The 13,615-nt window shown below is 40.7% G+C and overlaps 1 protein-coding gene across 1 annotated transcript; it reads left to right on the top strand.

Moving 5' to 3' along the window:
- Positions 1–270: 270 nt before the first annotated feature.
- Positions 271–11,376, top strand: slc25a42 (solute carrier family 25 member 42). The gene is made up of 8 exons (XM_070973268.1): positions 271–662; positions 5,022–5,184; positions 5,867–5,978; positions 6,156–6,181; positions 6,379–6,545; positions 6,731–6,847; positions 7,054–7,205; positions 7,324–11,376. The coding sequence occupies exons 2-8, from the start codon at positions 5,104–5,106 to the stop codon at positions 7,647–7,649; spliced, it is 981 nt and encodes a 326-aa protein (XP_070829369.1). The 5' UTR covers positions 271–662; positions 5,022–5,103; the 3' UTR covers positions 7,650–11,376.
- Positions 11,377–13,615: the final 2,239 nt, after the last annotated feature.

Below are 13,615 nucleotides of genomic sequence, written 5' to 3'. Positions count from 1 at the left end.
GACAAAAAAACAAAACAAAACAAAAAAAAAACAACAAGTAGTAGTGCAAAAATAGAAAATAAACAAAAATATTTACAAAGAATGATGTGGCAATAAACACTATATACAATGAAATGAAAATCATACACTGTATGTGACTAAATTACACTGTACTTAAAAAAAAGAAAAAACTCAAGCGTGTCTCCTGCTCACGCCCCTCGAACCGACCTATCCAAACTTGCCCCTCCTCATTCAGACTTCATTTCCCACAATGCCCCTGCGCTCGCCCTTGTCAAACCCACTGTGGTCAAGCTAACATTAACTGCCTCCTGTCGTTGACAGGAGTAGTAACGGCAGACATAAATACAGCATGGACGGTGCCAGTCACTTAGAGTCGCTGCAGATCTCATGAATTAGAGAAGTGTGCGGAAGGCAGTGCCTTCAGCAACAGGAGACATTTTTTTATCAAGACTGAAGATTACTGTTAACATTTCCACTACGCTGTCGACGCAAGTAACATTAATGTTAGTGTAGCGGTTAAGCTAACAGCTAGCCAACGTTACTTAACCTGCTATTCGGCTAACTTACAAACAGTCTCCGAAGAACCTGCGAACGACTTGGAACAACGCACAAGTGAGATATCAAAGCTTCATAAATCTTCGGGCTTGTGTCATATTTGTAAGGTAAGAAATCTAAGCGGTGACAGCTAGCTGGCGGCAAAGGGTGGCTTGTTTTGTTAGTGGACAAGTTTCGACAAGACCAGCGGGTGTACCAGCCAGGGAGATAGAAGGAGAAGCATGGTGATGAATTAGCTCGTGAATGAATGTCTGATTCAAGACTAACACTGCTGAGTTGTAACCATACCCAGTTTGTAGCTGTGCTTCGTCGGAGTTAGCTCAAATTGATGGAATAGCAATAACAGTACATGTCAAGGAAATGGTACCATATGGGATGCCGTGGTGTTAAGAATCTGTTACTCAACAGAACAGTCAAAATATCAGGAGATAGACAAAGTCCTTCATATAACAAGATTACTATAAACTCAGGGATATGTATTTTATTTAGAGCTAAAACCATTAGCCGATGGGTCAAATAGTCGACGGATAGAAAATGAATCACCAACATTTGTGATAAGCATTAAGGTCAAATGTGAGGATCTTTGGCCTTCTTCTGTTTCATATTATCGTAAATAGAGCATCTTCAGATTTTCAACTGTTGTTCAGACGGAGACAAATAATTTGAAGATGTCACCCTGGGCTCAGGAAAATTGTGAGCACCATTTTCTTACATGTTGTAAATAGTAAAAACTGAATAGTTAACTGAACGGTTCATAAAAAAATGGCATTATAAAGTCAACAGCCACTACAAATTAAATTTAGCCTCTTGGCTAACTAATTCATCTTTACAGTAATTTTTATTAATATCCTCTGCTCTTGAGAAATAGATTCAGTCAGCAGTCAGTTGGATAAACTTTCTACAACCTTACAGCATTTTTGAATTCAAGTGGTCTGAGGGAAAACTAGACTGTTTGTCCTCTTGGCTCTGTTTTCAGGCTTTAGATGATTTCAGAGAAATGCCGCTCCTATTGGCTTTTGTACAAATGCAGATCCACGTGCATGTCCCTTCAGATGGTGAAAGCTCAGTCTGGCATCATCAGACCTATCTCTGCACTTTGTTTTCACGCTGTGCCAGCGTTGGACAAAATGAAAGGTTGATTCGCCTGCGGAATATCCTGCAGAAAATCCTGCAACTTGTGATAAATTTCAAATACCTTCTTTGCCAACAGTATTTAGCATAAAACATGCGTGTGTACACATCCTGGATCTCCAAGGAGCTTCATGCTCATTATTTTTGATGCTGTGGCAGCTGCTTGTATCTCAAGTGGTATAGAGGCATGTTGCCAGTGGGGAATAACCCTCCCTTGGGCCACATAGACCTGGAGGGGTGTCATGAAGTCCATGGACCAGGGTCTTGCTGAGGCTCACGCCCTGGAGAGTGGGCTCTATGAGGCATTAGGCTTTGCAGCGCAACCAACTCCTTCTGCTGCAGTTTAAACTTGTGGGTTTGGTGAGAGGGGCTTAGAGTAATACGAGGCAGCAGAGAGAGGTAGAAAGTTTTGCAATGTGTATGTTCAGTTTTTGTGTACTGCAGCTTTAATCCACTGGGACAGCTCTACCTCTCCATTGCTGTGTGCGCATATAGCAGCCAGGCCTGAGTCACACCAGGGACATAGTTAGCAGTCAGGAACAAGGAAATGTAAAATGATATGCCTGGGGAAGGAGGATGCTGGGAGGGGTGAGGGACGGCCTATGAGTGAGGACAGTGGGTGAGGTGAAAGGGAGCACACTGGGGGTCTGAATGCTCACTTGAAGATCTGGCTTGAAGCACAGTTTTACTGATGCCAATATTAGTTGCCCATGACTACCCAGCCTTTCAGCAGACCCTCTGTTTGCTCACTTGTCCCATGGCTGTCTCTGTCCATCTTCTTGCTGAACTTCTCCGGCTCTGATGTGTCTAAGTGGAACTGTTCCCAAAATGTATTATTATTCAAGAAATATTCAGCATCTAGTTCTGCCCCTTGTTTTGAAGCTGAATCATAAATATATTTAGTGAACTATCAATATAAAGGTGCCATCTTTTTCTGGCTGCACTAAAACATTTAATGGGAAAATCTAGTGCTGAAATAGCTAGATTGGATAGATAGATAGATAGATAGATAGATAGATAGATAGATAGATAGATAGATAGATAGATAGATAGATAGAGTAGTGGATGAACAACATGAAGATTAAAAAAATAAGGTAGAGCATAGAAATTAGCCACTATTTTTGCTCACTTTCACGCTGTGCCAGCATTGGACAAAATGAAAGCTTGATTCGCCTGCGGAATATCCTGCAGAAAATCCTGCAACTTATGATAAATTTCAAATACCTTCTTTGCCAACAGTGTTTAGCATAAAACATGCGTGTGTACACATGGCCCATGGCTGTCTCTGTCCATCTTCTTGCTGAACTTCTCCGGCTCTGATGTGTCTAAGTGAAACTGTTCCCAAAATGTATTATTATTCAAGAAATAGTCAGCATCTAGTTCTGCCCCTTGTTTTGAAGCTGAATCATAAATATATTTAGTGAACTATCAATATAAAGGTGCCATCTTTTTCTGGCTGCACTAAAACATTCAATGGGAAAATCTAGTGCTGAAACAGCTAGATAGATAGATAGATAGATAGATAGATAGATAGATAGATAGATAGATAGATAGATAGATAGATAGATAGATAGAGTAGTGGATGAACAACATGAAGATTAAAAAAATAAGGTAGAGCATAGAAATTAGCCACTATTTTTGCTCACTTTCACGCTGTGCCAGCATTGGACAAAATGAAAGGTTGATTCGCCTGTGGAAAATCCTGCAGAAAATCCTGCAACTTGTGATAAATTTCAAATACCTTCTTTGCCAACAGTATTTAGCATAAAACATGCGTGTGTACACATCCTTGATCTACAAGGAGCTTCATGCTCATTATTTTTGATGCTGTGGCAGCTGCTTGTATCGTCAAGTGGTATAGAGGCATGATGACAGTGGGGAATAACCCTCCCTTGGGCCACATAGACCTGGAGGGGTGTCATGGAGTCCATGGACCAGGGTCTTGTTGAGGCTCACGCCCTGGAGAGTGGGCTCTATGAGGCATTAGGCTTTGCAGCGCAACCAACTCCTTCTGCTGCAGTTTAAACTTGTGGGTTTGGTGAGAGGGGCTTAGAGTAATACGAGGCAGCAGAGAGAGGTAGAAAGTTTTGCAATGTGTATGTTCAGTTCACTAAAACATTCAATGGGAAAATCTAGTGCTGAAACAGCTAGATTGGATAGATAGATAGATAGATAGATAGATAGATAGATAGATAGATAGATAGATAGATAGATAGATAGATAGATAGATAGATAGATAGAGTAGTGGATGAACAACATGAAGATTAAAAAAATAAGGTAGAGCATAGAAATTAGCCACTATTTTTGCTCACTTTGTAACATACATTCAATCTGTATGTATGTTACAAATAAGAAATTGAAAAAGTAAATAGCTGGTTAATCAGTCATGAAAACAATTATTGCAGCCGTACAACAATGCACATGCCAACTTTGTACACACTTTGGAACCGTGACTGTGCATTAAAGCTGGTTTGAACAAGGCTTGGCTGTGTGCATGCAGTATTTAATGATGGACCAGTGGAGGGTTGAAGGTTGCATGAATAGGTGATCTGTCCCATAAAATCATTACGTCTTTGAAAACATCAAACATCAGGCGTCTTTCTTTGTTTAGCAATCACTCCAGACGATGTTATTCCCCTTAAGTTAATCTCCTGTAAGTCTTCACTGACCACAGAGGAAAGAATGTCGTGACTGTGCAGAGATATGGTAAGACTGTAATCTGGTATGTTTGCAAGGGAGGAGCTTAAATGGTGTTTTTTTTTTTTTTTTTTTTTTGAACTCTGCTCTGATGGACACCTTTCACCTACAAGTCCTCAGCTCTGCTGTCTACAGGAAAAAGATATCTTATCCGTTCTTATCCGTTCTTATCCGTATATATATATATATATATATATATATATATATATATATATATATATATATATATATATATATATATATATATATATATATATATATATATATATATAGGTGCAGCAGTCAAAGGTAACAGGACAGGTAACTATTCACGAGAGGTGCATGTTTTATTTATAGTGTCTTATTTAAAGACAAGCACCCTCTGACAGTCATCATATATTGCCATGACACTGCTTTTGTCAGCATGAGTGAAAGGAAAGTCCTAAATCAGACTAGATTTCTCTGCCTTCAGGTCTACACAGGGCTAGATGTGAATACTTGATTACTACATGCTATCCTTCTGAATGCAAAATCAAGCTATCTTGATATGCAGGCAGTGAGTGTGTGCTTCCTCATAGAGTGAGAGTCATGCTTGTCACTTGATCCTGACACAGAAACTGACCTCTGTTCTCCCTCCGACCTCTCCCTCTGCTCTGCAGCTCTCTGCGCCTGGTGTTGCTGCCTCTCCTGGTGGTTGAATTCATGAGCACACTCGAAGAAAGCCGTGCGTAGTCCTCGGGAATGGGGAGTGGAGTCCAAGAACAGCGGGCATCACTCACGCAGGGAGATGTGCTGCCGCGGGCTTCCACCAGCCAGTCAGAGGTGAGCTATGAGGCGATATCTTGTAGACCTAGCGATCCTTCCTTCAACACATAAAAGGGAAAAAATGAAAGTCATGTGTTTGATATAGTATCAATAATCCCAAAGAGAACAGAATTTCACCCAGTGACCTGACTGCCAAAAATCACTAAAATATCATAGTATGAGTTTGGTTTAGGATGAATTTCCCTTCCCTTTATTCAACCTTTTATTTTTGTGAAAAGCTCCTGCCAAGGGAACCTGACACATTGTGAGCAATTACTATGTTATTATGTGTAATAAAGAAAATATGAGCCAATGTCTAATCTTCAGTGGAATTGCAGTGGAATCCTAAGGCTACTTCAGTGTCTGTGTTTTATCTGTGTGCTGCCTGTGTGTTGTCAAACTACGTTCTCCTCTCTCGGCTAGTTCCTTATTATCTGTGAAAGAGATGAACTGAACTGAGCTTAGTAGCTTCATGGGCTCCTCTCTCTCTCTCTCTCTCTGGTTCAGTTAAGGACACCTGCTCCCATTTGTGAGGTTTTGTAAGTCGGTCAGTCAGATGTTTTCTGTTATCCTTTATGTAACGCCGGTTTAATGATCAACAGCAACTCAAACACAACTTTCACGCAAGGACGCAGTTTTTACAGGATTCACCCTGTTTGGTCTCAGTGACCCTGAATATGATTCCTTCATCGCTTTGCAGGGCCTGAAGCACACTCAGTCTGTCATCAACTCGCTCTTCTCAGGGGCTTTAGCAGGAGCTGTGGCCAAGACAGCTGTCGCCCCATTGGACAGGACTAAAATCATCTTCCAAGGCAAGTTGAACACTCTGCTGACCTAAAAGTGGAAATGAATTTTAAAGTAGAAATGACCCACATGGAAGCCATGGAATTAGATCTACAGCTAATGTTGGAACTGTGCTCCTCTTGAGTGCACAGCAATGAGAATATTAGACAGTGTTATTTATATTGCATGTATGTTTTGTTTTTTAGTGTCTTCAGCAAGATTCTCTGCCAAGGTAGGTTTGATTTAATGTCAGTTTCTTGATACAATCACTTTCTGCTGCTTAGTCACAACAAGAGGTTGACTCGCATCCACACATACACTGAAATTCAGTTTAGAGTCGTTTTCAGTCTGACCTTTACAGAATGTATCACAGGTACAAGTTTAAAGAGGATTCAAACTCAGTATGTATGTGTGCATGTTGCATCACAGGAAGCCTACAGGTTGATCTACCGCACCTACCTGAAGGATGGCTTCTTCAGTCTGTGGAGGGGCAACTCTGCCACCATGGTGCGAGTCATCCCATACGCTGCCATCCAGTTCTGTGCACACGAGCAGTACAAGGGGCTGCTGGGAGGCTACTATGGCTTTCAGGGCAAGTAAGTCCGTATATACTGGTACACCTACGACTCCAGCCTGCTGCCTCACATATAGACTTTTATCTTGATGGTTGTGTTTGTCTTGAGATTGAATTTAACAAGCTCCCTCAAGATCTTCTAGTGGAGTAATGAAAAATGTGAAAGGCTGATAAACATGCACTTATGTTTTTTTCTCTGTGTCCCAGAGCTCTACCCCCGTTTCCAAGGTTACTGGCAGGGTCTATGGCTGGTACCACGGCAGCCATGCTGACCTATCCTCTGGACATGGTGCGAGCAAGGATGGCTGTAACGCCAAAGGAAATGTAAGGTCATATTTAGCTGCCAATACACAACCATCAGTGGGTGTTCACTTTTCTACCAGTGACAACAGACTTGAAAATGTTGTTTTTTTTTTTTAGAGAAAGCCAGTTTGCTAGAGTCGAATTATGAGCAGCAGCCTTTTGCTGCACAGGCTGTCATCCAATTTCATGCTGCTATCCTTTTTGTTTGTGGTGCTTCCACTGTTTAGGTACAGTAACATCCTGCATGTGTTTGTGCGGATATCCCGAGAGGAGGGCCTGAAGACGCTGTATCGAGGCTTTACTCCCACCATTCTGGGTGTTGTGCCCTATGCTGGTCTCAGCTTCTTTACCTATGAGACACTGAAGAAAATGCACTCAGGTAATGCGCCACCACTGCCAAGTCCAAGTGTATTTATAACCCATTTCTTTCACACCAAATGTTCATGTTGCACATGTTCACTGAATGGCATTTCCTCACACCCTCCTCTCCCATGTAGAGCACAGTGGGCGCCCACAGCCCTACTCATATGAACGTCTTGCATTTGGAGCCTGTGCAGGTCTTATCGGCCAGTCTGCGTCTTACCCTCTGGATGTGGTGCGACGGCGCATGCAGACTGCAGGAGTCACAGGTCACACATACAGCACCATCCTGGGCACCATGAGGGAGATTGTGTCTGAGGAGGGGGTTATCCGGGGACTCTACAAAGGTTTGAGTATGAACTGGGTCAAAGGACCCATTGCGGTGGGGATCAGCTTCACCACCTTTGACCTTACTCAGATCCTCCTGAGGAAGCTGCATCAGATGGGCTATACGGCTCGATAATAGCGGTACAGAGCGAAGGAAAACGGGGATAGTGGGACGGCGAGATCCCCACACACCGTCTGAAGAGAAAGGACCTGAGAGTGAAGAGTGTGTATTGCTTGGCAAAAGCAAGCACACACCGGCACAGGACATGTGGGTAATATTAATGCATTCTCTCGCTTTATCTGTGTGCTGCAGGGGACGTGCAGTCCCTGTCAGTGTGAGGTGCGATGGATGGTACGGAGCACCTGTACACACTGTTGTCATGTACATCTAAGTGCAATATGCTCAGTGATTTTATGCGTGTACACATAAATTATTATGGTCCTGCCGTTGTGGACCAGGCCTGTGACTGCATATGTCAATCAGAAAGCTTAGCAGTTCACAAACACACACACACACACACACACACACACACACACACACACACACACACACACACACACACACACACACACACTGAGGCCTGCCTTGTGTGTCTGCTTAAAACTGACAACTTCCAATGCAATGCAGGTTGCCACTCATCCATTTACGTTTAAGATGGTTTTTGATTTAATAAGAGTGAAATATGCCCCCTGAGATTTGTTGTGAGTGAGTTTGTTTTCAGGAATTATACCAAAGGTTAGGATTTGAGCTAGTTGTGATGTTGAGTATATTAAAGCACAGAAGTTCTCAGCGTATGACTTAAGAACAAACGTCTTGCCCAGCATCTTAACTGTCGCCAGATGTTCAGTTTCTGTATGAGCTGAATATATTGAAATCACTATGGCCCTGTTTGCGCCTGACGTTAACATGTACATACAATTTGTGCATGTTAATGGGAGGTGTAAACAGGGCCTGTGAGTCCAGTATCTTTTACCCTGAATTGAATTCACAGATTTTCTTTGCAGTTTTGCTGCTTTGTTGACAGCAGACAGATGAGCTGTATTTTATGCCAGTGCCAACAGATTATACTATATAGAGTGCCCATATTATTTTGTGTGTTTTCGTTGTAATCATATAATGGGCTTTATAAAATTTTGTCAGTTGTGATTTTTGTTGTCTGAGGTATTAATACAGATGATGGTTAGACAGAAAATCAGAAAGATTTCTGTACTAGTAGTGAATACTAGCTGAAGAGTTAAACCTCATATTGACATACGGTCCATGTAATGCACATCAAGCAGTTTGATACGTCATTTTCCAAATGTGAGATCATATACACTGATTTAAAAGTTTAGTGGGAACACCGGCACAGTCTATTGTAACCCCGGACAGCAGCCCTGCAGTGAATACTACCCTGTCAAATGACGCTTACATTGTTCTCTTGTTGTGTGAGAGGTGTTGCTTTAGCTCCCTTCATTTTTTTAGTGGTGTCATTTTGGATTACAGTATATTGAGAGGTGTTTCTAATATTCTGTCCACCTCTGCTGTGTCACTGGTAAAGGACACACACTGTCACACATACACTTTACAAATGTTGTCTTCCGTTTGCTGTAGGTGGTTGTTCTTAACGCATTACAGGACTGTAGCAGTGTTTGCTAATAGACTAGCTTGACTGGAAATATGCATACACTTACTGAAGAGTGTTTGAGTACTCTAGTACAAGCGTAATTTAGTCCATGTCAGTTTTCTCAGTATTGTACTTTACCTCAGCGCATAATCAAATGTTCAGTGTTTTATGTGAACTCGTGTCAGAAAAGGGACGAGGTGCTCTGTTTTCATTTAACCATATGGGACACAGTTTCAGCAGTATTGATGCAGGCTTACCATTGCTGGAAGGTGGTTTCTATATTTAGATCACATGCACCGAGGCAGGGTGGCTGAGCCGGTCGAGCAGCTGGCTGCAGAGCCAATTGGAGCAGAGGGCAGGAAGGTGGCGCCTTTACCAGAATAAAGCAAGAAGTATGCTCTGTGAGACGGGTTAAAGAAACTCAGAAACCAAGAAACTCCAAAAACAAAACCCTGTGCATTTTTAACGCACACATACACACATATAAACGACTCAGTTTTTCATACATTTTCTGAATCATAAGGAAAAAATGGCTGTCACAGTTAATGTCTTGACATGTGTTCTGACCAGAAAACAACCCAAAATATTTGTTGCATTAAGTTATGCAACTTTACATTAGACATTAGAGAATCTCCAATCAGCAAATGTTCTGTGTTTTCACGATTTAAAAGGTGATTACCAAGACTGGAATTGTGATGATCAATTTATTAATTTGACTGATTATTTCTGTCCTAGGACTTAAAATCGTTTTAAATGTATTGATGCTAATGCTAATACGATACCTTAGTGTTTGCTCTAATACCGCAACAGGCAAAAAGGTGAAATGTTTCTAAACACAAGCATGTTACAAAAAATTTTGTCAGAAATTGGTCAAATTAGGGTTTAAATCAGGAACAATCTGATGAGAGTATCAGCATTCGTCGTCGGCTCCTCGCTGTGGGGGCACATTTTGGCCAGGACCAAAAAAAGTCTTGACACCCAGCCCTGTCCAGCAGGCCACTGAACTTTACCCCGACCTGCCTCTGTCTCACCATCATTTCATCACCTGTTCATGGATTGTTTTCCTCATCGTCCAGTGAACCAGAACTGTAGCAGCGCTCTGGTGACGGACACACAGTCAGATTTTCTTCTAATCAGCAAACGATGGGAAACCACGAGTCATGCGGGTTAACAGCAGAACTGTAGATACAAGTTTAGTCTTTTAACATCAGTGTGTCACCCCTTGCCTTAGGTCACAGGAGGGAAGCACTGTAGCTGAGTTAGATCGATGACAGCTTGAAACCTGCGCATGTTCTCAGCTGAAGCGTGCAAAGCAGTGAAAGTATACAGTAACTGAAAGCCGGGTGAAGGGTAGTTACTGACTCTTAAGTGCCTAGCGAGGAATAGTAATGTTTTTACTATGACTGAGCTACTTCTACCAACCTTTTTGAAGGTTACTTCCATTTTCTAGCCTCGCTTTGGTCTTGAAGTTAGGAATATTAACGGAGCAGCAGATGGTTTGAAGGTGGCTTGAGGTTCGGGGACTGTTAGACCTCTGTGACTGAATGTATTACTTCAGGTCCAGTTTTTGTATGTGAATTTTATAAAACTTATAAACTGCCTTGTAGTGTATTTGCTCTCTAGGGTGACATGCAAGATCCTTGGCTCCCTAACAGACTCGACCAATCCATTCCAACCAGTCTAGGACTAATTTGAGAAATGTAGAAAGAGTTACAAATGTACTGGTTATTTGTACCCTAATTTCAATTGGAAGAATATAAAGATTATTTTAATGTCCCTCTTGAAATACGTTAGAGCTTGGAAAACCCCCAGACAATCATGAAATGCCAAACAATGAAATGTTTTTGTTCTAAATGAAAAGTGATTTTCTTTATTGAGAACCTGACAGTGGCTTAATGAGGAGGGGTACTGAAACACTACAACAAAACTCTGCAAACTCTGGTGAAAGATGTGATTATATTTGCTCTCTTGAAAGCAAATTGAATTGTTGTAACCCTATTTGTGGGTAATCCTACAAGGACGTGCAGACGTACAATGCTACCGTGTTTGCATGTTTACAACACATCATCTTGTATTTTTTGTGTTTCAGTGCTGCAGTGATACGACGGCTGTTTTGTAAATCCTAGTGATTTGTGCCAACTGAATGTAAACGTACCTACTAATACCACAACCTGTGTCCAGTGTCTTGTGATGATGGCGTGTCTGTAGGAGCATTTTGAAATATCAAATTCTCAAATAAAACTGGATGTTGGCAACTGACTGATGCATGTTTATTATTTTACTATCCTGAATGATGCCTGTTTGAACATGTGGGGTTTCATTCAGCAGTGGGTTAAACTCTACATATAATACGTTCAGTGTGGTCTTTATGGACGCTTCAAGGCTTTGAAGTTGCCTTATTTTAATTTAAAAACAAAAAAACGCATAGTTTCTTGTATTGTGAATTAAGCCCTTAAATTTAGAACATGAAAAAGTAATATGAAATAGAATTAAATAAATTCATTTAAACATTATCAGTACAAATTTCTGAATAATAAACTAATTTGGTGTGGTGTTAACAGTCTGGGCTGAAGTGACAGAGCATTTAAAAAAAATATATTAATACATATGAATTCGGGAAAAATATATGTGTGTGTGTGTGTGTGTGTGTGTGTGTGTGTGTGTGTGTGTGTGTGTGTGTGTGTGTGTGTGTGTGTGTGTGTGTGTGTGTGTGTGTGTGTGTGATATACATATATTTAAATCAGAAATATATAAAGAAGTCAATTAACACTGAAAAACTTTAATATTAGTATTTGGTAGTCAGTTATGGAAAAATGTGTTTTTGTTTTTATCATTCTAAATTATTCATTTATTTATTTCTCGTGTCACTTTTGAGCCCCCATACTGAAAAATCATCGTGCCCGTTTCAGACTGAAGACATATGGTATGTAATGACACCATGAAAACACTGGAGGGCGCTCCACCCCCATGAATGAGTGACGGCCTCCGGCTGTAGTTCCACAGATGGCCTGCAGGTGGCAGGTGCAGCACAGCGCTGGGAGCTGATGGAAGGTGAGCTGGGTCAGATGGAGCTGCTTCTCCGCCCGAGGCCTCGCTGACGCTTTGAACTTGACCGTGAACGCAACACGGCCACATACGAACCCGCTAAATAGCTGAGCGAACTGAAACCAGTCCTACTAAATTAAGATGAGTGATTTGATTTAGATACACAGGACGATTGATCTTTTATTTGTACCCAGATTTTATAGAAGGAAAAAAAAATCCACAATGTATGTGAAAGTATTTTACTGAGTGTTTCTGTTCATTGAGCGTTGGTCTAAACGTGATGAGATATTTGTTTTGGTCCTGGATTTCTTCTTGAACCGGACAGGGAGCTCAGCCCAGCCTCTTTGTGCACAGATTTCTGGGAACGTGGGAGAAAAAAGCACCAGAAGAAAAGAGGACTAATTAATGAGTGAAGGAGGGAGGGATGGACGGTGGCTGTCAGAGGATGTGGTTGCTATAGATACTTGGCATGATGCCAGGTGGAGGCAGAGCCAATTTGCATTTATTCAGATAGCTGCTGGCTCTCCCTGAAATAAAAGCAGAAAAACGACCATTTCTTCCATTTCAAATTAATTCTTAACTCAATTTCCTTTCAAAACAAGGTTTTCATGTTAATGCAAAAAACAGTACAAATTATTTTTAAAAATACAACATTAACCTACTTAAGCTTGATAAATGTAAGTGCTATTTTGATTATGCCACAAAACAATAAAATAAAATAAAATAAAATGAAATAGTTCTCTCAAAAAACTGAGAGGGTTTTTTTTGACCATGTTAGAAATGATTTTATTGTGAAGTCGAAAGCTACAAAACCAGATTGTTGCTTCTCTGTTTTCCAACAGTTTCTAAACATTCCCCTTTTTCTTTTACTGGAAATAAAAAGAATAAAATTCTTTGTATCCTTCAGGCCTGAGGATAGTTTCATGTAGGCCCATAGTTGCTTCTCAAGTTAAAATTTAAAATGAAGTTGCGATATTTGTTTCAGATAGAAAGCTCATTTAAAAAAACAGCAACGAAAAACGACTTATTATAATAAAGAGAGAGCAGCAGAGCTTTATTGCAATTTTGCACAAATGGCTTATTTAATGTTAAGATGAGGGACAGTTTATATTAATTAGCCTTCTTGAGAGTCTGGCCCGTGGCTTATTAGCTGGTGTTGGGCCTTAAAACAATTCTTTATTTCCAGTCTGAAATTCTTTCCATTCAAAGAAGTCTATTAAGTCATAGAAGCCTTCGCCCTGTTTATTTTTACATAATTAAAAATCGCCCCTTCTGCAATTTCCACTCCTAAATTACACTGTTAGAAATTAATTTAATAGGATACAGTAATAAACATTTACCCTGCTTTAATTACAGATGTGCGACATTGTGTAAATGTCTGAGTTTACTGAAACCATATTTTGAATAAATCATTAGTATAGAAACTGAACAAATTCACTGGAGAAAAATG

The sequence above is a fragment of the Chaetodon trifascialis genome, chromosome 11 (genome assembly GCF_039877785.1).
Source record: "Chaetodon trifascialis isolate fChaTrf1 chromosome 11, fChaTrf1.hap1, whole genome shotgun sequence".
Taxonomy (NCBI): domain Eukaryota; kingdom Metazoa; phylum Chordata; class Actinopteri; order Chaetodontiformes; family Chaetodontidae; genus Chaetodon; species Chaetodon trifascialis.
The sequence above is the reverse complement of the archived record's forward strand: the minus strand, read 5'-3'. Positions and strand labels throughout refer to the sequence as shown.